The sequence below is a fragment of the Syngnathoides biaculeatus genome, chromosome 2 (genome assembly GCF_019802595.1).
Source record: "Syngnathoides biaculeatus isolate LvHL_M chromosome 2, ASM1980259v1, whole genome shotgun sequence".
Classification (NCBI taxonomy): Eukaryota; Metazoa; Chordata; class Actinopteri; order Syngnathiformes; family Syngnathidae; genus Syngnathoides; species Syngnathoides biaculeatus.
This window is the reverse complement of record NC_084641.1, coordinates 11,033,268-11,057,641: the sequence shown is the minus strand read 5'-3', so window position 1 is coordinate 11,057,641 and position 24,374 is coordinate 11,033,268. Positions and strand designations below refer to the sequence as shown.

Here is a 24,374-nt window from a genome sequence, read left to right as displayed (position 1 = left end):
AGCGAGTCTTTTTATACAGTCATAGGTATCTATAGGTATCTATGTTTTAGCATATATTAATGTATGTTTCAATGACACCAGACCAGCTTTTACATAGCATGCAAATTCATCTCCATTGTGTCTCCCTCGCTCAATTATCTTTATAACACACCTCACAGAAAGTCTATGCGGTGTCTGTTGGCTTATCATATAGACAAAAATAGACAACAGTACTGAAACGTACTGTGTGGCTCTTTAATTTCCTACTCTCCAGTGAATCATACCCATAACAGAGTGGTAGGTATAAACAAGAAAATATTCACCTCTTGTCTAGGCTGCTTTGCTGCAACATGGCAGCTGCGAGATTTAGTTCTCCTGCTGGTGGTTGAGGCCCTGATGGCTGCAGGAAAAATAATTGCCACCGCAGCTGATTTCAGCCTCTGCCTAACTACACTTGTATAACCAATGCTTTCTGCTAAGTCATTCTCAAAACAAGCTAGTTCAAAGTGATCAACACATCGAAGGTTTGGAATTTTTACGAGGCACCAATCACTGACAATGTTTCTTCCCCTGTGGATTGACTTTCCCTGTCCACTGGTCATATTCCTTTTTTAATTGGAAAGCAAACAAAACTCTTGCCACTGCCTGAACCTGAACTGGTTGAATTTGTACAACCAAATGCCACACAATAAACCTGCATGACATCGCTAAATCATACATACTACAACAAATATACAAGGACGGGCACAACCACATGACCAGATGAACAGGTTATTTGGCTCGAGTTAGGTCACAGCGCCAGATGGAGCCGAAGACCGTAAGGTACTGGATGCAAAAAGAAGAAGGTGCATTTATATCTATCGTTTTAACTGCTGTCTATCTGTAATATGATCACTTCAAAATGGAAGATGTGGTTTGTGAGAGGTTCTGGAGTTATCAAGAATTTAAAATAAAAAAAAAAAAAAAAACTTTGTCCTCTGACATTTAAACAATGCGCACACTCATTTTCTAGTTGGCTGGCAAAAGCCTAATAACTAAATATGGTATACTGTACTGCTTTTGTACCTTGGTGACGAGTCCCTCCACTTCTCCCATAGCTTTGTTGAGCTGCTTCTCTGCATGCTTGGCTCTCTCCAAAGCATTATCAGCGGCTGATAAAGCACCATTGCAGTTCAGGCCTCCGCAGTGACGGTTCCCTTCGTCGTCTCGGCAACCTGCACCTCCACAAGGGCTTTCCGCACAGGGAGCGTCGCTTGTGGCACCGCAAACCTGTTGACATGTTTATGTCTACTTATCATTTTCCCACTTCATAAAATTACAGAAAACATTTTCATTCCACCTTAGTTAAGTAGATGGAAGCAAAAGTTATGAGATTCTTTTGACGAAAGACACATTTATCGGTAATATAAATATATATTGGATTAATATTAGTATTGATTTATACTGTATATAATAGATAATAGTTACACACTGTGTAATTAATGATTATTGATCATTTAAATTTTATATTTATAGTTTTGCGTTGACACTTCCTTCTAGTGATTACATACTGTATACTTTTGTAGTGAATATTATAAGTGAAAATTATTATTTTACTCCTACTGCTCCCACTCCTAAACTGTGGGCCGTGCATTTGGTACATGGGCCTTCAGTGGCAATTACCTGACTTATTCCATCACTTAATACCATCAGTATTACGTTGCAATTATAGAAGGCATCAATCAATACAATACAATAACAGTGTACAACAAACAACTGTGCCGCATATATTATTATGGAGCAGTTCATTATCAATGTGTATTTAATAACGTGCATCCTACTCAACGGAGTGTCGGATTATTAAATGTCTTAATGTGCACATTTTGCAACAGACGTGTTTTGCTAGTCAAACTGAGCTTGCTCTGACCAAGCAATCATATGACATAAAAATGCTGACATTATTTTGGACCAGCTAGCTAATCTGATTTGTTTGACATTGGAAGATTACATTGACATGGCAGCAGATAGAACCTGAAATCTGATTGGGCAATCTTATTAAATGAAAATAGTTAAATACAATTTCATGGAACAATTACAATTTAGGTTGGAGTGATTCTGATAGTTTAGGCCATCAGATTAGGGCACCACTGTGAATACAAATACAGATAAAACTACTAATCTCATCATTTATCTGGTTGATAAAGCATGCAGGCTGTAGTCATGATTCTTCGTTATATCTGGTATATAAATATATACTGTATAATGTAAATGTCAGGCCTATCAGACCAAGAAGAGACCTTCTCATTGATCTTCTGCATATCCAGATCCTGAACTTTGGTCTTGAGTTCTGCCAGTGAGCGCTTGTTGGCGGCATTTTTGCGGTTGAAGTCATCCTTCTTGGCGGAGATGAGGCGTTCGGTGTGACGGCGGGTGTCGGCCGATTGGCTGACCGTGCTGGGCCTGTTCACAGTTGATTCATTAGCACGGCGCTCAGCGTCCCTAGACTTGTTGTAAGAGGCACGAATGCTGTCGTACGCGCCTGAAAAAAAGGGGATGAAGGAAGCGGAGATTCAAGTTATTCATTGAACTTACTGAAGCAAAACAATACAGTGTCATTCAAAAAGCCGTGTGGGCGTGGATTCTTTTATTTTTAAATTGCCATGTGAGACCTTTATGAATGATACCTAGGAACTCCTGAAAAACAACAAGTGGTCTAGCAAACATGTGTTGTGACCAGGAAAATTCATCCAATAAATTCTTTTCAGATGCAGGTACAATATGTGTACTGTGTGTGATCAATAACCAAATTGTTTCGTTTGGTGTTAAGTTTTTAAATTATTGTTTATCTTATTAACAAAATTAGTATTAGTATAGAGAAGTTCTTTTTAGTGAACGTAAGTGGTTGGTGTATCACCAACTTAAAAGTTTTAAAGTATCAAAACAATTTCATACAAAAAATAATTTATGTATACATTTGAACTAAGAAAAAGGAAAACTTAGTCGTATGACTTGCTTACCTCGGAAATTTGAGTTTTTTAGCACATTGAGCTGGTGATGGAGCTGCTCTGAAGTCAGATTGAGTTCTCTGGCCTCTCGCTCAAGAGCACTCAGCTCCTTGCTTGCCTCTGAGTTGCTGTCCTGGACGACAGTCAGATCTCCTTCTAGACGGTTCAATGTGTCAGTGGTCTCCCCAATTTGAGATCTAAACAAAAAAAAAAAAAAAAAAAAAAAAACATGCATTTGTATATGCATATTGGTAACAAATCCACTTTTTATGGAACATTTATAATGAGAGAAAAAAAATGAAATACAAGCAATGAGAATTCTTAATGCAGCTTCTGCTTATGGTATATATATTTTTTACTCTAGCATCAAGGGTCAAAGTTAAGTCTCGATGCATTTGGGCTATCAGATTTTTCCTTTATACACCACCAAATTTGATTTGACAAGACACTACAAAATGCAATCAATATTACTATTTTGAAGAAATGCAAAAAAGTTGGCAGCTTCTGAGCACGTGCAAGCACACAACATTGTGTGGCATGTGTCTCTTGGAACATCAATTGTCCAAATAACATCCACACACCGCAAGATCATCATTTATACTGTGGCGGTATCTTGATGGCGATGTTCTATAAGACTTCTATCTTAATTCATCTGAGGCTGTTTCCATGTACTTTCATTTTATTCCACTGAAGTAAATCTGTGTGTGAACAATAGCATCAGTTAAGTGAGATACTTTAATGGGTGGTAGAAAAGTGTTTTGTTTTGTTTTTTTTGTTACTTCACACATTAATGTCAAGAGTTGTAAGTGTATGCATTAAAACTATGTAAAAAAATAAAATAAAAAATTGTACCTAAGATGTTCAATAAGTTCCATCAGAGTGCTAATGGTTGCAGCAGTGAGGTTACGTGAGTTGACGATGGTTTGAGCTTGGGCCAGTTTCTCTTCAAGATCCCTAAAAGTCTTCTCATAAGCCCCGGTAAGGCCAGTAGTCTGAATCTCATGGGCACGCTCAGCCAAAGCCCTGGTGCGCACCGCCAGGTCCTGGTGTAACACATTTTGCTCCATTTTTAATTTTATATTTTATCTCGGCTGACCTAATGGTCAGCATCATAAAGAAGACCCTGCACCTGGACAATGCGGTCCCAGTCCCCAAAGCATTGATGGCAGGGCTGGCAGTTGGGGAAGAGACCCGAGAAACCTCGGGCACACTGGTCACAGCGGACACCAGACACCCCCTGCTGGCATACACAGTGACCTGTCACACGGTTGCACTGAGAGGTCTCAATGCCTCGCCAGTCACAGTCACAAGCTAGAAGAAGGGCAGAAGTGCAGGAAAGAAGTAAATATCGAATAGCACACACCTAAAACTAAAAGAGGCCTGTATCTTTACACATAATGCTTTTTTATCTTATAGAGGCAAAAATGCTAATTTCTTGTTGTTTTTGATACAGGGGACAGGTGACTTTATTTATCCAACCAAAGATAAAACATAAGTCATGTACTAATGATGACCCATTTAGTTTGAAGAAGAAGAAAAGAAAAGAAGATACCTGGTATAAAGTATGTTTATAGACAACCAACTCGGCATCCTCTAGTTGTTTTTCCTTTATCACACACACACACACACACACACACGTATGCACACTCCCCCCAGTGGTGAGCTATACTAATTGATAATTTAGCCATAAGAGGCATTAAATTATGTAAGCTTATTAATTTTAACAAAAGGAATGTAGAACTTTTGCTTAGTGTCTAACCTCTGCACTGTGTCCGAGGGTCTCCCCAGTAGTTCTCCTGACAATCTGTGCAGGTCTTCCCACCAAACCCATCACGGCATTGACACTGCCCAGTAAACTGTGTAACACAAAAATGGAACACCGTTGTTTATTTTCTTCCATATTAGAAGAGTAAACATTTTTAGGTAGACTGAAGACCCTAAACTTGAACCCCTCTGAGGTTTCAGAATAGACTTTATGTACACATTAATAATGTGATACAGATACATGAGGCCCATCTGTGACGTGACCTTCGTGATCCCTCGTTCAGATTCACACTGGCTTATGGTCCTTCGAGGGTCCACTGTATACCACAAATAAGAAACGACATAATCAGGTTCCATTTGCTAAGACTGGGGGTCCGGTGCCTTGCTCAAGGATAGTTTTCAGAACAGTCTCACATTTCATATTTTGTATTTCCCAGTAGTTCTGTTTTTGGTTGGTTAGACTGACAATGTGCTCCATTGTTTAATTTAAGGTGTACTGTATTTACCTCGTTACACGTTGAGGTGACTGAATTGTGGGGGTCACAACCGCAGGGTTCACATCCTTTGCCACTCGCCAGGTTCCAGTGTCCAGGGGAACAGTGGTCGCACGTCTGACCAATGACATTTGGTACACATTGGCACTGGCCTGTATTCCGCTGGCACACGCAGTCATCACGTTCCATACACTGGCTACGCTCCGTACCCAGGAAGTTACAAACACATTCTAAAGTGGGCATGGCGGAGACACGAGCATATTTAAATTTAAAAAAAAACTGTTACATCAGCAGGAAAGCCACCAGTACATTGAGGTCAAAAAGTGAATTACTCCTGCAGTTGCGCCTTGTAGCATCGCCGAAATAGCCGCTTTTGCAGATGCCACAGTTGGGTCCTTCTGTATTGTAAAGGCACTTTCTGCACTCTCCGATTCGTCGGTCGCACGCGTCAATATCAGACATGTCTATGTTATTGTTGCACTGGCACGGCTGGCACCGCCCACCTGGCTGAGAAGGGTTGCCATAGTAACCAGGAGCACAATGCTCACATCGGGTACCTACAATGAGAGAAAATAGAGATGAAACAGACCTTTGGTCATCAAAATTCTACTATTGAATATAATACTTGATAAAGAAGGCTTTTGCAAAACACTAATACCTCCATCTATTCGCAATTCAAGAACTCATCAATTTTCTTTTTTTCTTCAGAGAACCTGTATACTTAGTCACCTATAAAGTCACCTATTTGTGGTTTAAGTACTCTTTCTATGACACTAGATATCAGAAGATGGCACCAAAGCCCTTGGTAATCAAAATGTAATGTTTGGTATCAAGGAAACATGTTGAAGTCATACATTTTGACTGAGAAACTGACATTTTTTTTTTTACAGTATGTAGAGGGGAGATAATTTTAGCCTGAGCTGTTGGAGGACAAATCTTGCTGCACGTCCATACACAAATCAACTTCGTTTTTAAGGGTGATTTTGTAAAAAATGGTTTAAAATGATACTGAAGTGTTTTGGGATTATAGGGATCATTTAAACTATCACTATAGGGAATAATAAAGCTTTCAGTGGGGGGTCCGAGATTACTTGTGTTTTTGTCACTACTTGCGATGGGGTTTATTCTTTAGTCACTGCAGAGGTTTACTGTACATCCAATCTTAGAAACCATGTTGTAAGGCTTAAAAAAAGTCTGATGGCGAATCCACGTAGCATAGCAAAACATCTGTAACAAATCTCAAACTTATTTAAGGTCTGCACTCCATGTTAATTTGTGAATGAATGGCAGGTGGAAATAAATACAGCAACCACAGACACCCCTCCCCCTCAAAAAAACAACAAAAAAAAAAAAAAGGTGTAAACAACTCATTAACAGACTTTCCAAAATCAGAAGTGTGTCTTTTGGAGAATGCAGTACACACATTTACACTAATTAGACAATTACAGCTAATTTGAGTCAACACAATCCAGTTTGATCCTGAACTAGTTATCAAAACCAGTCATTGAATTCGAGCCACAAAGAATAGCGCACTTAAGCGTGAACCTGTTTTATTTACACAAACCAACTTTATTGCGACACCACTGCTCTCAGTGGACTCCTGCTATGTACCTCAATTGTGCGGAACACTGGTGACTAACTGACAGAAATACCTGAGATATTTGAGTCTGGCTGGAAGGAGTAAGAGAGGAAATTGGAGAAGGGGGAATGGAAAGGTGGAGAAAGATGAGAAAAACACTCCATGTCATAAAAGATACAAAGATGAAAGCTGGACGTGGTTGGGAAAAGAAAAGGAGTATAAGCCTTTGAGAGGGATTTCTAAAGTTATGAATCTCAGAGACATAAAGATAAAAAGTTCTTCAAACAGAAACTGACCCAGAGTAGTTGTCAACAATCAGACTTTTCTCAGAGGTTTTTTTCCCTCACTAAACATATAAAACAACTTCTGGTTCAGATCCTTTAGTGGGAAACAGGCAGCCTTAAAATCGAGAGATGCATGGTCCAAAGAAAAAAAAGTTATGTATCCCTCTACCAGATGTATTCCCATAAACAAGTTGAGGTAGAAATAAATTGAGTTTGTGGCAAGGTGGTAAATTACATTCAGCTTTACCATACTTGATTTAAAAAGAAAAAAAAAATCAACATCTACAGTAATTAAGGAAGAATTATTGTACATCCAGTACGATACCATGTTGGCGTAAGAAACTGATCAGATGATTTTTAATTGCAGTCCACGTAGCACGAAGTAGTGCTAAACAGCCAATCAAGAAATATCATTTGTGGAGGCAGGTCTGAGCACCTTGGAAAAAAAGTGTGCTAAAGCCATGCGTGCATGGGTAGGATTGGTGGAAAAAAAAAGAAAGACTTGTGCTGGTTTGTGCTGGTGGAGGGGGGGGGGCAACTCAATGTTTTTACTCACGCTTACAAATGGTCTGCCTGAGGAGTTTAACAATCCCTGTACCAGTAATACAGGGGAAGAAGGAAACAACAACAAATTAGATATTGAAAGTACTGTATTGTACAATAATTGGCCTTCATTCGAAGTTGCTCTGGAGAGAAAGTGGGACCATAATTTAAAATGTTAAATCTTGTATTGCTAGCATTTACATTCATGCCATAGTTCTCTTGGGACACTTTTAGGTTCTATGACCCTGTTAAATGGATATTTTAAGACATTGAATTTAAAAATTTATGTCAAAACTACTACATCCATCCATCCATTTCCTTTGCTGCTTATCCACACAAGGGTTGCGGGAGTGCTGGAGCTTATCCCAGCTGTCAACGGGCAGGAGGCGGGGTTCACCCTGAACGAGTTGCCAGCCAATCGCAGGGTACATAGAGACAAACACCCATACTCACAATCACACCTCTGGGCAATTTAGAGTGTCCATTTAATGTTGCATGTTTTTGGGAAGTGGGAGGATCCCGGAGTGCCCGGAGAAAACCAACGCAGGCACGGGGAGAACATACAAAGTCCACACAGGCGGGGCTGGGATCGGGTTAGGGTTGGGATCAGAACTGTGAGGCCAATGCTTTACCAGCTGAACCATCGTGCCCCCAAAAACTACTACATATTGGTCATCTTTACCTGTGTATCCATGGTTACAGTTGCAGACAATTTGCCGGTTGCGGTTGTCCTGATAACAAGATGCTGCAAAGTGACGTCCGCTGGCTGGGCCGTCTGGACACGGGCATGGACGACACCAGGCCCCGGGTGTTACGCCCAGTATTGGGTTACCATGGTAACCATTTGCACACCTAGAGATACCATAATGTCAATACAAGATGACACGCATTGGTCATATCATTAGTTACACACTGCACTTACAGTACTAGGGAGTTCAATTTAAGTTTCTTTGACGTTGCCATTTAAACCGGTCATTATTTTCTATGTAAAGGGAGTTTGAAGGGTGTTTAATAGGGTTGCAAATTTCTGGGAAATCAAAAACATTCAATGGGAATTAACATTAATAAATTGGAGGGGGGGGATTAAATATTTACAAAACTGACGGTTGGCTATTAAATGTAAGATGAAATAATCCTGAATAAAACAACCAGACTTCATTCAGTTACAGCGGTACTTTGATTAACAAGTGGTCAAAATGACGAGTTTTCAAGTTAGGAACTGCTTGGTCCTTTTTTTATCATTTTTGCTTTGTGTTACAAGCCAAAATTGAAGAGAAAGGAGAGGTTTTTTTTGTCAGCTTTAAACTTACACAAAATGTTTACAACTATGATTAAATGAGACGCATTTCCATTAAATTTGCAGTGAATTCCCATAACTTCTCACAGCGTTCATGGCAAACTTGTAATATTTGCAAAACTCTACATCGTACTGAACTGGAAATGTTCCAGCCCCTTGCAACTCTACATTTTGGAGGAAAGGAAAGTCTGAGAAATAGAAAAGAAATAGTCTAGCGATTGATATTGCAAGGTAGAACGTCACCTGTCGCAATTGTCTCCTCCGGTGTTGTCCCTGCAGTTAATACATGCACCGTTCCTCTGGTCACACTCGTCGGCGTGGTTGTTGCACTGGCAGGGGCGGCAGTTGGGGAAGCCCCAATGACCTGCCTGGCATCTGTCGCACTGCTGGCCAAATGCTCCGGGCCGACACTGACACAGCCCCGTGTATTTGTCACACAGCCGAGTGACTGAGCCTTCCACGCTGCAACCGCAGGCTACACGGAGAGAGGAGTCAAAATAGCACAGATGGTGAAATGGACCCCTCCGTGGATATTGCGCAATCCGCGTCACTGACCAATCAGAGGTCAGAGATCTGCATAAACCAAAACCCGTTTTTGCTCCCGCCATTTTCTCAGACAACATTGCATGGTCCAGTATAGGTTTAGTTAGCGTTTTATCGCGTATTTGGGTTATTTAACAAAAAATATGGTTAAGAGGTGTAGTCACGGACTTTGTAATAGTGACGACAAGTATCCTGAAAGGCTAGTTGGTGGAGTTCGATTCGTACCCTTTCCAAAACCGATGACCCAGTACGAAAAATGCCTTCGATGGATCAAAGTTTGTGGAAGACCGCATCATCAACTAAATCCATCTAATATCAACCGGAACACATGTTTGCACGAAGGTATGCCCTATATTTGATTTTCAATAGATGTCTCGTATAAATGAATTCGAAGTTATTCGCTAGCATAACACTGCTGCGTGTGAACGACTGACACACTTATTCTTTGTTGAGCGATATTTAGCGATGATCGGACTGCACAAACGTATGTATTTCTTGCTGGCTTGCAGCCGAAGCTTAACCAGACTGTGTTTGCACGAAGATATGCCCTATATTTGATTTTTAATCCACGTCTCGTATAAATGAATGAGACGTTCTTCGCTAGCATAACATTGCTACGTGTGAATGATTGAATGAAATCAGAAGCATGGCGTCTCTCTCAGTTAAGAATGTATTGTATTTAGAATCTATAATATATCGTTGATTTGAATGAAATCAGAAGCACGGAGTCTGTCTCAGTTCAGAATGTATTGTATTGCATTTACCATTTTTACTGTTTGTCTTACGTCAGCGCACGTGGCGTGACGTCACTTCATGAGGCGTGGTTAAGTGCCCTGTACGGAGGGGTCAATTGCACTGGCATAGCATTTAAGGGGCTCCAAATGTGACTGAAGTTTGGGATTTTCTGAGTATGCAATAATGACCGCCAGCAGATGGCGCCCGTGTCATGTCACAATCTTAACTGCTCAGTTTTTTCTTTTTCTTGCAGTGTGAAACGAGTGAAAATACAGTACAGCCAGTAGATAAATCTTTATTTCACAATTCCTTTTATTTTTGTATTTTGACATTGTTCATAGGATAAAATATATTTTTAACTATTTATTGTCTAAAATATATCTGCAAAGTGTACGTCTGCTTAAAAATTTTACTAATGCCCTATCCACATTTTATGGAAAAGTGCATTTGTCTATTTATAATTTTTTTAAATGGATAATTTTAACCCCAAAACGTGATTTTTTTCAGTTGAAATATAATTCATGTTCTAAATTTATAATTGATAACACATATGATCCATCCATCCATTTTCTTTGCCTCTTATCCACACAAAGGGTTGCGGGAGTGCTGGAGCTTATCACAGCTGTCAACGGGCAGGAGGCGGGGTTCACCCTGAATTGGTGGCCAGCCAATCGCAGGGTACATCAAGACAATCATCCACACTTACAATCACACCTACCGGCAATTTAGAGTGTCCAATTAATGTTGCATGTTTTTGGGATAACCCATGCAGGCACGGGGAGAACATGAAAACTCCACACAGGCGGGGCTGGGATCGAACCCGGATCCTCAGAACTATATGGGAAATTTATGCAATTTTTTTCAGATTTATTATTATATCTATGATTTAAACATGGTTTTCTGATCCAAAAATTATGTAATGGAATAATCCAAAGCCAACTGTAAACAATCTTCGAGGCTTGATTTCATCTTTCCAAATGGTGGCTGACCTAACCACAATGTTTCATATCGGGAATTTCAGCACAGTAAGGAGCCCTGAATGTAATAAAAGACGCTTTGAGGACTAAAACTGGCCAAATCTATAAAATACTGTAATTACATCCGAACTCGAAGAAAAATAGAGCCTCAATTTAAAAGAACTTATGTTTCTTCTCACCTATGCAGCCTGAAGGTCCAAAGCCATAAGTTCCCGGGGCACACTGTTCACACCGCCGACCAATGACGTTGGGTCTGCAACGACACTGACCCCCACGGACATCGCACACAGAGCTGATAGATCCCTGGGGGTCACAGTTGCAAGCTGGTGGGAAACACAGGTAAACCAAATTTAAAGGTCTAATCCAGAGGATTTATATGTTATTTATATATCACACAAACATAGCTAATTTTTCATTAAAAAATATTTTTAAAATTCTCAGTACAACAGAAATGGAATAAATTAGCGCCAAAGTGCACATTTTCTTTGTAATACGCATTCCTCCAATGTCTGTTTCAAACCGAGGCTCTGTTGAAGCTGCTTCTGTGTGACGTCACATCAAGACAACCCCTGTAAAGACAATGGCTTCCTACACAATCATACACGCTGCGAGTGGGATCTCGAGGATACAGACAGCAGCGATGAAGAGGTTTTTATGGAATGCTCTGTGGAAGAGATGGGAACTGAAGAGGAGGAATTTTCTTTTTCTTCTAATGTTCAAAAGACATCCCATGCAGGTGTAATTCAACCATATATGTTCAAACCGGAGTTGACGAATGCGACACAAGGACGGTATTCGGCGAGACCTGACGAGGTTGACCTGGAACTTTGCACCCAAAACACAGACTGGTAGGTGCCTCAAGTAGTCTATGTACACCTTGTTGATAAAATAATAAAAATAAATAATAATTAATTCAAACACGTTTAAACGTCTAATGCTGCTTGCACACAACACTGAGTCATTTCTTGTTGTTGTACTAGCGACTGAGTTGGCGTAAAACAAAAATCAAAACCTTCGGTATCGTTCTCCATTTAAAGATTTAGCCCGTATTTTAAATAATGCACCTAACACTTGAGAGCACACACTGCCGTAGTCGAATTTCAGGAAAACCTCAGCGTCAACAGTACACTAACTTTATACAGTGTCTAAATTTCGTCACCTCCTAAACATCACATGGATACGGATTAGCTGACATAATGTATATATCTATATCAGTATTGTACTGACATTTAAAATGAGGTAGATACTTGTCAATACTAAACAATTGAACACGTATGTACCTACTTGCTACCGAAGCCAAGTGAACGCTGTTTTCTGGGTTTTCAAAGGAGTCCTCCGTGAAATGCTTGGAACATATTCCTGTCCACTTTGATTTGTAAGCCCAATGTGTCTGCTTTGTCTTCACAAACCTGGTCCACAGCCTGCCTATCTGGTCATCTTTCGGCCATTCATGTAAGGTGACTCCATCAGCGTTTGACACAGAAAAGCCCTATATAACACACTTCCTCACAATCTTTGCTAGATTTTTCGCTCTCTAGCTTAATGTTGTTGTGACGTGACATCACATTCCGGAGAGTATCTCAGAATCTCAGTGACATTTCAAACAAAATCTGACTTTGACGCTAATTTATTTCATTTCTGTTGTGTAGAGAATTTTTTAAATATATATATCTGTGTATTTTCCATACTGCTTATCTTCACTGGGGGTGCAGGCTGGAGACTATTCCAGCTATCTTTGGCCAAGGGGCGGGGTTCACCCTGAACTGGTCGCCAGCCAATCGCAGCGGACATAGAAACAAATAGCCGTTCACACTCAAAGTCACACTTATGGGCAATTTAGAGTCTTCAATTAATCTGCCATGGATGTTTTAGGGGGAGAAAACTGGAGTACTCGGAGAAAACCCACGCAGGGATGGGGAGAACCTGCAAACTGCACACAGGAGAGGCCAGGATTTGAACGCAAGTCCTCAGAACTGTGAGGGAGATGTGCTAGATGTGCTAACTTGTTGGTTACTTGGCTGTCCAATCACAAAATGTTTAAACTAAAATGTGTTTTTTTGTTTTGTTTTTTTTTTTACTCACGCAAAGCCCCGTCATTAATAACAGCCGACATGGTTGTGATCATCTTGGCACAGGTATCACTCATGGATGGGCGGGTCACGCTCTTCGCTCCTTCGTGGCAACGGTACCGCTCGTAGGTCTGCTTCCTGTTGCTAGAGGCCAGATCCCCGGCATTAAAGATCTCAATGGAAGAGTGACGAGGCATCAAAGCAATCTTTAGCAAAGAAGCACAGATGTACAAAAGTAACATTAGAAAAAAGATGTGGTTGTGTGGAAGGAGAAGAGAGGAATAAAGGAATTGTCCTTACAGAGTCCACAAGGAGGACAGCATTGGCTGCTCCATTAAGGACAGCATTGGCATCCTGATAGCGCCTGAACTCGAAGCGGATGGTGTACGTAACACCTCTCTCCAAACACACAGGCTGAGGAGGAACCATGAACCTAAGGACATGATTAGGAAAAAGAAATCCTATAATGAGTCCCCCTTAAAGAATATAACTATTAACTGTACATGTATGTTAAATACCATTAAAATATCCTAACTTTTATACAAAGTCATTATCCCACAGCAGAATACAGAAATTACTCCATATTGAAAGTAATTAATTTTACATAAATTTCAGGGTCAAGGAAGTGCTGTTTACTTGTAAATGTTTTACGTTATATCTGTCAATGATGAACTCAATACTCATAGTCATGTAAATACCAGCATGTTCCGAAGGGAGCTTTTTAGGACAGAATAGAAATACCAGTAGACTTTATTAGTCAGACAATGGGGAAAATTGCATTTTCATGGCATAAACATGGATGATAGCAGCAAACAAACAACGAAAAAAATCAATGAGTAAAAATATCTATACAACAAGAAAATTAGAATTACCAGAATAACCAGCAGCACTGTGACAATTATAAATGAAGGAACAAATAATAGGTATGCCGATGTGAATGTGAGAGAAAAGGCCAGCAAGAGTTTCCAGCAGTACCACCACTACCTACACGATAAATGTCAGACATAAGTACTTCTGAACATTTTTGCTTCATCTCAATTCTTGTCTGCATGTGCATGTGTGCTGAAGCCACAAACCTGGCCCCAGCCGCCAGGGCGACAACAAGTTTGTCATCATCTGGGATTGTGTTTCCACATGGGCTGCTTGTTGGAATTGGACCAGGTCGTATCACTGTTATTCGTACCTCTTCCCAGTCTCGGGGCATCTGGAATGGATAAACGTTATGAAACGATGGATGCCATCTACTATTAGTGTTGGACAGAAGTATTCGCACACATATGTAGCCATGATCCTGCCAAGATGTAACTTTGGAAGAAAATAACAAATTTGCAGCTAAATTCAACTCTTGTGGGAAAACCTTTGGACTTTGCCCGTGATAAGGACACCATTTTGTGATATCCAAATTGTCCGCGTATGTTTAAGATTGAATATTTAAGGAACTTGTGAGGTCATGTCCATAATTTATTTTGAAACAATTTTGAAGAGGATGAAAACATGTACAAAGGGTGAGAAGAATTTCGCTCTTAATGGTGGAGAAATAGCATGAAACTGTTTGTGACCATTTGAGTCGTCTGGATTCTTTTGGACAAGGATAAAAACAAGTGCAGGCACGCACTTGGCCTTTCTGGCATGAGTCTGCTTTTTCCCGCGCTGTCATTCAATCAGTGGCTATTCAGTGCAATTGGCACCTAGTAATGATACCTGAGCCCAGAGGTCGGGAACCTACGGCTTGCGAGCCATACGTGGCTCTTTTGGTGGGTGCATATGGCTCGCCGGGCCCGTATAACAACATACTGTACATGTGATTTTTGTTGTGCGGGGAACGCAAATGATCCAGAGAAGGTTTGTTCTAGTGGGGTTGCCGTAGTTTGATGTGGCAGGCGACGCAAATGACACAGAGACAGTTTGTCCTAAGTGAAGTTGCCGTAGTTTAGTGTGGCTGTCAATGTCCACAGGTGCAGGGTCGAATGCCGATCATATTGGGACAAATAATTATGGAAAAGCTTTTGACAAAAGTTACTCAAAGAAAAAAATATGAGGAGTACCAAAGTTTTCAATAGGAATGGACAGACTTTGTGGAGAGGGAGGGTTCTACTGTGTGTTTAAATTCACAGATGGGGAGTATGCCAAAGCATTCGTCCTCGATGTTGCCAATAAACATTTGTGACAAACCGTTCACCATTGTACCAACGTGATGGGAAATCAAATTGAATTAGGTTCACGATTCATGGATGGAAGTGTCAATGCCTGCATTAAGCTTAATCTAGCGACGTATGAAAAGGACAAGAAAGCCATCAGCAAAACCGTACAGTACCAGAAGTCTCATTCATGGCAAGAAGTACTTTTGTCATCATTGGTTAGCAACAGCGTAACAATGTTATTTAAAAGAATTCAGAGACTTATTGTACTCAAAGTATTGGTCTTACTTAAATGCACAAATACACTTGTATTTAGTTTTTAAAATATCGTATGGCTCTTTTGAAATTACATTTTAAAATATTTGGCCTTTATAGCTCTCTCAGTCAAAAAGGTTCCCGACTGCTGCCTAAGATCATATCGACCACTTCATCAGCCAGTTAGCCATCAAACTATTCCTACAACATGAAAAAAATGGACCTGCCTTCAGTCATGGTGAATTTGAAGGGCCAACAGCCATAAGGACAAACTCAGTTGAGGGAAAGTTAACTGTTTATTATGTTTGCAAGGTCACAAGCTACTGAGCTAGCATACTCCCTTGAGCAGAGGTGAGGATTGATTTATTAATTAATAAAAGGGTGTGCCTCAAGACTTTTGTCCTTCAAGTAGAAGTTCAGTAAAAAGAACAGCAGTCACCTGTGACTCATAGCGGATGAGCAGGTCATACTCCATGGAATAAGGAACGTTGGTGATGATGAACTCAAGAGTGCCACCTTCAGGTACATGGGCAAACCCAATACCCGTCCATGTGGCCGGACGACCTTGGTGGTGTTCCCTGGTCTCCAATGTACATCCCTGCTAGTATGCGAGTATGTTAATTCATCCAGTTTGGTTTCATCTATCACACATCAAATGCTCCTACATTATGAACTCGGTATCTCACCTGACCCATTTTGGCCAACTCAGCTTCATACAAGAAGTGATCCAAAGCCATGAAGAAATACCCAGACTCCACCTGTGTACATTGGCGTCCGGTCATGTGACTGCGGCACCGACACTGGCCACTATCCATGGAGCAGCTGTGGTGAACAGTTTTACATGAGACAATATTTCTTGCTTAGTTTCTAACATAGAAAGCCTAAATAGAAACAAAAGGACTTTCCAAACCAACCTTTCACTTTTTTATTTAATACACTACCATTAATGTTGCTTGAGATAAATATCAGGCTGATGGCGCCACAGCCGCCAGAGGTGCCATTATGTCAGTTGGCTCCATTTTGTCGGCATCATAAATTTTTTGGGGTAGTTTGTGGTGGCTTTTTTAGATTCAATTTAGAAACTATGAAGAATGAATTAAAAATAATAATAATAATAAAGTACAACATCGTAGATCTGAATTTTTTCAGGCATGTCATCATATGGTGAGTGAATTCATAAATAGAGTGCATTTGTTCTACCAAGTAGGTAAGTTGGCCCAAATTTAAATGTGAAAAATTGGCCAATCAATATATCCCAACTGGAAACAGTTGCAATATTTGTTTGACAGTAAATTACAACAGACAGTTGAGCTAACGCAGCCGCATTATGTGTGGTGCAAAATGTAGTTACAATAAAACATTTCATTTGCTGCATAAAGTACCTAATTATAGCATGCATTTATAATTGATCTTGTGGGGCTCCTGTTAGAAGTTTGCATCCATAACAGTCAGGATAGTTCTTTCCCTCTCTGGCCCGGAGAACAGGACGTCTAAATTTCTAAAAACAATTTGAAATGTGGACTCGTCGACCACGGGAAACTTTTCCACTTTTCCTCAGTCCTTCTTAGATGAACTCAAGCCCAGACAAACAGGGGTGTTTTAAGTTGTTGTTGATAAATGGCTTCTGCCTTGCATAGTAAATTTCAAGTTGCGCTTATGGATATAGCACCACACTGGGTTTACTGACATTGATTTTCAGAAGTGTTCCTGAGCCCCTGTGGTGATATCCTTTCCCTTTTCACATTGTCAGTTTTTGATGCAGTGCCGCCCGAGGGATCGAAGGTCACAGACATTCAATGTTGGTTTTCCGCCTTGCCGCTTATATCCAGTGATTCCCCAGATTCTCTGAACCTTTTGATTATATTAAGGGGTATAAATGATGAAATCCCTACATAGCTCAACTTTCCCAGCTATTTTGGAACATGTTGCAGCCATAAAATCCCAAGTTAATGGTTATTTGCCAAAAACAATACAGTTTTATACCAATTAAATATTGGTGAAACATGATTTGCAATTAATTGTATTGTTTTTATTCATGTATGACAATGTCATTGGAGTTGGGGTTGTGTTTGTGTGTGCGTGCGTGTGTATATAGATATATATATATCCATATATATATATATACGCACGCTCTCTCTCTCTCTCTCCTCTCTCTCTCTCTCTCTCTCTCTCTCTCTCTCTCTCTCTCTCTCTCTCTCCTCTCTCTCTCTCTCTCTCTCTATCTCTCTCTCTCTTCTCTCTCTCTCTCTCTCTCTCTCTCTCTCTCTCTCTGCAAAATATATACTGTCAAACTCTACTTCTAGGAGGCCAGTGACTATTTTAATGTGCTCAGTAAATGTCACTCACTGGTTATCGAGAGCAGCTCCGATGTCACATTCACATCCTCGGCAGCCATTCAAGTCGAGACTCAGGCCCCAGTGTTCTGGCTAATATAGATAAATAGAGAGAACGAGAGAGACAGGGAGTCATGAAAAGACAAAGCATCAACCTTCATTCTCAAAAAAGAAGTCTATGAGTCACACAGATAGAAGCCAACCCTGTAATCTGAAAGACTAATGTTCACAGCTTTGTGGTTTGTCATCACTGTCCAGTTCTTGTTATTTAACACTGGAATTTTTTTTGCTGCTTTTCCAAAAAGAATGGGTATATTTTGGATGATGCAGCAACTACACTTGCTAGGCAGCTTCATTGTGTGTGGAACTACATCAAGTTTTTCACATGATATTTTTTTTTTTTTTTGGGCAGATCAGATCCACTATCAGACCTGACCATTTTTAGGCTGACAGTAACCCACACCGAGGGGACTTAACTATAATGCTTCGACTAAATTTAGACACAGAGCCAAGGCAGGAGCTCACATTTCTGCCCACAGTATTCCGGGATGAGTGTGACAAGACAGAAAGCAAAAACAAGCAGAAATAACCTATAGGGTGCAGAACTCTAAGTGAATGGAATATGATTTTCATTTGGTAAGTTCAGTAATTAGGGAGCAAAGCGGATTTTGTAAACTGGATTATAACTATAATATAAAGCTCTATACACACGGAAGCAAGTGTTTTACCAGACACTGGTCACAGCTTCGTCCAGTGACAAGACGTTTGCAGAAGCAGTCTCCACTAACTGGGTCACACTGGGTGCTGCCCGCCACCGTTCCCCTGTGGTCACACCGGCAAGCTGGAGGAGGAAAAAGTACTTTTTTCCCCCACTGGTATTTGAAAATAAACTTAAAAGAGGATCAGTTTATTCCTTATTCATGTTGCCCTCTGATTGAAGCAGGTCTGCATAGGAATCACAGCCTCAGATCGTAATGAGTAAAAGGACTATGATTAAAGAAAAAAACAAATTGGGCACCAAGTCTGCTTTACACTTTTGAGGTTTAGGTTTCCAATCTCAGCTCAGGCCTTCCCGAATCCAGTTTTGTATGTTCAGGTTATGGTAAATGTAAAAAATGTACGTAATTTCCGGCCAACAGAGCGCACCTGATTATAAGCCTCACCCAGTACATTTGTAAAGGAAATACCATTTGGTACAGACATAACCCGGAGCCGTGTAAAAGCCGCAAGTGCCCACATTGAAACATGAGATATTTACAAAGAAAGACGGAACACAGAAAGTTTTCAAAGCATCAAAAACAAAAAAACATACCGGTAAAAAAAAAAAAAAAAACAAAAAAAAAAAAAACAGCCGCGGCAGCTCCACAGTAGCAACATGGGAGCACAGCACTAACAGGGCCGGTAAAAAAAGAAAGCCTACCTAAATCACAGATATGCAGCAGTAACACAGTAGCAACACGAACAGGGCCAGTTAAAAAAAAAAAAAACATACCGATAAAAATCACTGCGACATGGCAGTAACACAGCAGCAACACGCTAGCAGAGCGCTAATGCTAGCCCAGCGCTCACAGCTCACAAAAAAAAAAAAACATACCGGTAAAAGTCAGTTCCTTATATTCCACCGGTCTCACTTTTACCTTTTCCGCTCGAGTGACCCCTCGCGACCGTTAGAAATAAATGGACAAATTAGCCACATAAATTCATAAGCCGCAGGGCTGAAAGTATGTGAAAAAGGTTGCGGCTTATAGGCCGGAAATTACGGTATGGATGCATTTATGTAAAAAAAAATAATGGGTGGGCAGCATTTTGAAGCGACTGGTTAGACCGTATGCCTCACTGTTCTGAGGAGCATGTTCTCTCCGTGCCTGCGTGGGTTTTCTCCAGGTGCTCCGGTGACCTCCCACAACCCAAAAACAAAAAATAATTGTGGACTCTAAATTGCCCCTATGTGTGAATGTGAGTGTGAGGGTTTTTTGTCTCTTTGTGCCCTGCGATTCCCTGCCAGCCAGTTTAGGATGTCTTCCGCCTCCTGCCTGAAGTTAGCTCGAATTGGCTCAGGCACTCCCCCAACCCCTGTGAGGATAAGCGGCTCGGAAAATTGATGCATGGATAAATTTGTCTTAAGTCAGGTTCACATACGGTAATTAAAAATGAAAGTGGAGTAAATAAAGTGTATAAAATCCAGTGTAAATCTAAAGTTCTTGACTTTTGCATCCAGGGGTGAAAAAAACAAGCAGATTGCAGCGTAACTCAATATCCAGTAATACTTGCGCATACTCACACTGGCAACCCTGAGGGTTATCAGCACTCAGGCCAAAGTACCCGGTTCTACACTTGTCACAGCGTTGGCCCTCGACGTTGGCTTTACAGCGACACTGGCCAGCCACCATGCCCAGTGTCGGCGCTGTGTGGCTGTCGCACATCCCTCCGTTCTCAGAACCTTCTGGATCGCAGTCACAAGCTGTAGGAGGCACAGTTGTTAGTACAGGTGTTTAAAACTTCTGAAGCATCCAGTGTACAGTTATTCCCAACTACTGTGCTGTGTGAGAACTCATCAAGAGTCCTGCGAGAAATGATCCGATCTCATTTGATTGTTCCGAAAATTATTTATGTATACATATTCACATGATGTATGTTCATCTACGCTACTGACTCATAGTGACAGGCAGAATAATGAAATGCTCTTCTGCTAAATCAGTGGTTCAGTCCACATCCCCTGGCAGAACACTCATGGAATGCAAACAGTGGAGTCCTCTCACATCCCAAAAACATGCATGGTAGTTTGAATGGAGACCGTAAATTGCCCTCAGGTGTAAATGTGAATGTGAATCACTCGTTTATATGTGCCCTGCAATTGACCCCTCCGTGGATATTGCGCAATCCGCGTCACTGACCAATCAGAGGCCAGAGATCTGCATAGACCAAAGCCCGTTTTTGCTCCCGCCATTTTCTCTGACAACATTGAATGGTCCAGTATAGGTTTAGTTAGCGTTTTATCGCGTATTTGGGTTATTTAACAAAAAATATGGTTAAGAGGTGTAGTCACGGACTTTGTAATAGTGACGACAGGTATCCTGAAAGGTTAGTTGGTGGAGTTCGATTCGTACCCTTTCCAAAACCAAAGACCCAGTACGAAAAATGCCTTCGATGGATCAAACTTTGTGGAAGACCGCATCATCAACTAAATCCATCTAATATCAACCGGAACACATATGTTTGCACGAAGGTATGCCCTATATTTGATTTTCAATAGATGTCTCGTATAAATGAATTCGAAGTTCTTCGCTAGAATAACACTGCTGCGTGTGAACGATTGCCACACTTATTCTTTGTTGAGCGATATTTAGCGATGATCGGACTGCACAAACGTATTGATTTCTTGCTGGCTCGTGGCCAGAAGCTTAACCAGACTGTGTTTGCACGAAGATATGCCCTAAATTTGATTTTTAATACACGTCTCGTATAAATGAATGAGACGTTCTGCGCTAGCATAACATTCCTACGTGCGAACGATTGCCACACTCATTCTTTGTTGAGCGATATTTAGCGATGATCGGACTGCACAAACGTGTCGCTTTCTTGCCGGCTCGCGGCCGAAGCTTAACCAGACTGTGTTTGCACGAAGATATGCCCTAAATTTGATTTTTAATACACGTCTCCTATAAATGAATGAGACGTTCTTCGCTAGCATAACATTGCTACGTGTGAATGATTGAATGAAATCAGAAGCATGGCGTCTCTCTCAGTTAAGAATGTATTGTATTTAGAATCTATAATATATCGTTGATTTGAATGAAATCAGAAGCATAGAGTCTGTCTCAGTTCAGAATGTATTGTATTGTATTTGCCATTTTTACTGTTTGTCTTACGTGAGCGCACATGGCGTGACGTCACTTCAGGAGGCGTGGTTAAGTGCCCTGTATGGAGGGGTCAATTCAGTTCAGGTTGCACTCTGCCTCTTACCCGAAGATAACCGGGATAGGCTCCAGCACGCCCGCAACCGTACTGAGGATAGGCAGTACGGATGGATGGATGTGCTGTGAGGTTTTTCCTAATGTAAAATATGTGACTCATTTAATCATATAAAATACAACGTGTCAACTATGGTGTGGAAACACTGCTTTGTTGCAGATACTGCAAAAGCTGCGATGATACTAATACACTCTCTGCGTTCATGTATTGCTTTTTGTAATGGCTATTGTCTGTTGAGGGACGCAGACATTGCACTCACCAATGCATACCCGAGGGTCCCGGATGTCTTTAAGGGGTTCTTTGTAGTAAAAGGGCTTGCACAATTCACAGTTTCGGCCCATCGTGTTGTGCTGACAGTCATCGCAAACTCCTCCACTGACGTTGCCCGTGGCCAAATAGACTGCCATGTCAAAATGGCAAACTGATGAGTGACTATTGCAATTGCACTCTGAAAAACAGAAGACAGACACTCACATAGGAGACAGCTCAGAAGGAGTTAATAAGATAAACTGGATGCTTCAGAAGTTTTAAAGCTTTGAATAATCCCAAGACTTCATATTTATTGGATGCATTTTTATATTACTTTGAATCCTTACTTGCTGGCATCGGGCTGAAACCACGTGTCCAAATTTCATTTTTTTCTTCCACAAACTGACACCATTGTTCAGTCCACATGTGGTTCTCTTATTTTTCAAATTATTGACCAATAAAGTGTTGAAAATGGCGTGGTCGCTTGGACAATGCAATGTCAATGGCTCAAATGGCAATGCCGTTTTTTTTGTTTTTTTGGGGGTGGGGGGTCCTTCAAAGAGTTGATTTTGGAGATACGAGGATTTCGTCCAAGGATACCTGACTCCTTTCAAATGTGAATTTTTACACTGCCAAGCACTTAAATATGTTCTTTTTTTAGTACTATGTATTTTTTTTAAGATTTGGGAAGCTAAATATCAAATGCATTTACAGTGACATTATCTCAAAGATGTTTTAATTGTCATAGCAACACACATTTATATATGATATGCCATGAAATTTGATACCCAAGGTCCCAGGTTACCCCAATGAGACCCAAGACTTTTTTTTTTTTACAGCTTCTGTCATTTTGTCCTGTATATCGACACAATGTTAGTTACTACAATATAGTAATGATATACTATAAATACTGTGTTCAATAGAATAATGCTTTAATAATGAGAAAACAAATGAATTGTCTATGAACAAAAACTATGATCCCCTTGACATTTTTGAACTAATGTCCAAAAAGCTCAAGTTTTATATTCTTTATTTATTTCTAATTAAATAGAATAAAAACAATAAATTGAAATTATAAAGAAAGGAAAGGGGGCTTAAAATATACATGTCATTGGTGGAAACATTGTGATTGGAAGTGAATACTTAAACTAATTGTTCAATGGTGGGCTTACTTTTGCATGCGTTGGTGTTGCTGCCTTCCGCAGGTCTCCAAGGCTTTTCGTTATAGAAATCCTCACAGCGCTCACAGTTCAGACCCCTGGTGTTGTGGTTACACACACACTTGCCATGAACCTGCAATAGCCAACGAGTGCAAGTTACATTAATTCTGTAAATGGTAAAAGGCAAACACAAATGTATTTGTTGAGCTGATGCCGACCATTCCTTCTATATCATCCCTGATTCCATCAATTGGGGCGCACTCTGAAGCGTGGCCGTAGCAAAAGCAGTTTCCACGCACAACCAGCTCATACATGGCGTAGTAATACTTTTCTTTGATTTCAGGTCTCGGATCCAGCAGGTTGTCTCCCAGTGTGTGAAGTTTAGTGAAGTTGACCCTCAAGTTGGTGATTTTCAGCTGGTCTATTGAGCAAAAACATGATGAAGCCAACATTATCTTTTAATTCAACTGGATGATCATGGTGGCACAGTGGAGCAACTGTAAAGAGTTGGCTTCACAGTTCTGAGTGCCGTGTTTCAAATCACCCCCCCCCCAACATGTGTGGAGTTTGTATGTTCTCCCCGTGCCTGCGTGGGTTTTCCCCAGGCACTCCTGTTTCCTCTCACATCCCAAAAATATGTGTTAATTGGACACTCTAAATTGCCTCAAGGTGTGATTGTGAGTGCGACTGTTGTCTGTCTCTACGTGCCCTGTGATTGGCTGGCAATCAGTTCAGGGTGTACCCCACCTCCTTTGATGACTACTGGGATTGGCTCTAACACTCCCGCGACCCTCGTGAGGATAAGCGGCTAAGAAAATGGATTGATGGATGGATGGATGGATGATCATTTCGAGACTAATTTATTCCAGCATTTCTACAGGTGGTTACAAACAAGCCATTAAATTAAACTGGAAATAGACAGCTGACATGCACTTGTGAGTCAGAGGAGGTCAAAGCCAACAGAGCATGACAGAGCCAAGTGTAAGGCATTCAGACAAAACGTTCATCTTCTTGTCTGT

The 24,374-nt window shown here is 40.7% G+C and overlaps 1 protein-coding gene across 2 annotated transcripts in view; it reads right to left on the bottom strand.

Moving 5' to 3' along the window:
* Nucleotides 1-24,374, bottom strand: part of lamb2 (laminin, beta 2 (laminin S)) — a 58,125-nt gene that overhangs the window by 6,468 nt on the left and 27,283 nt on the right. For both annotated transcript variants that reach the window (XM_061833103.1, XM_061833093.1), the window contains 22 exons: nucleotides 23,574-23,776; nucleotides 23,368-23,488; nucleotides 22,206-22,394; nucleotides 20,256-20,435; nucleotides 18,703-18,815; nucleotides 17,988-18,067; nucleotides 16,328-16,463; nucleotides 16,081-16,239; nucleotides 14,325-14,452; nucleotides 13,549-13,681; nucleotides 13,262-13,454; nucleotides 11,359-11,502; nucleotides 9,168-9,399; nucleotides 8,310-8,479; nucleotides 5,554-5,778; nucleotides 5,234-5,451; nucleotides 4,723-4,819; nucleotides 4,093-4,274; nucleotides 3,816-4,006; nucleotides 2,976-3,160; nucleotides 2,256-2,497; nucleotides 1,045-1,248 (listed from right to left, as the gene is read on the bottom strand). In XM_061833103.1, coding sequence (XP_061689087.1) covers nucleotides 1,045-1,248; nucleotides 2,256-2,497; nucleotides 2,976-3,160; nucleotides 3,816-4,006; nucleotides 4,093-4,274; nucleotides 4,723-4,819; nucleotides 5,234-5,451; nucleotides 5,554-5,778; nucleotides 8,310-8,479; nucleotides 9,168-9,399; nucleotides 11,359-11,502; nucleotides 13,262-13,454; nucleotides 13,549-13,681; nucleotides 14,325-14,452; nucleotides 16,081-16,239; nucleotides 16,328-16,463; nucleotides 17,988-18,067; nucleotides 18,703-18,815; nucleotides 20,256-20,435; nucleotides 22,206-22,394; nucleotides 23,368-23,488; nucleotides 23,574-23,776 — 3,725 coding nt within the window. The remainder of the gene's footprint in view (nucleotides 1-1,044; nucleotides 1,249-2,255; nucleotides 2,498-2,975; nucleotides 3,161-3,815; nucleotides 4,007-4,092; nucleotides 4,275-4,722; nucleotides 4,820-5,233; nucleotides 5,452-5,553; nucleotides 5,779-8,309; nucleotides 8,480-9,167; nucleotides 9,400-11,358; nucleotides 11,503-13,261; nucleotides 13,455-13,548; nucleotides 13,682-14,324; nucleotides 14,453-16,080; nucleotides 16,240-16,327; nucleotides 16,464-17,987; nucleotides 18,068-18,702; nucleotides 18,816-20,255; nucleotides 20,436-22,205; nucleotides 22,395-23,367; nucleotides 23,489-23,573; nucleotides 23,777-24,374) is intronic.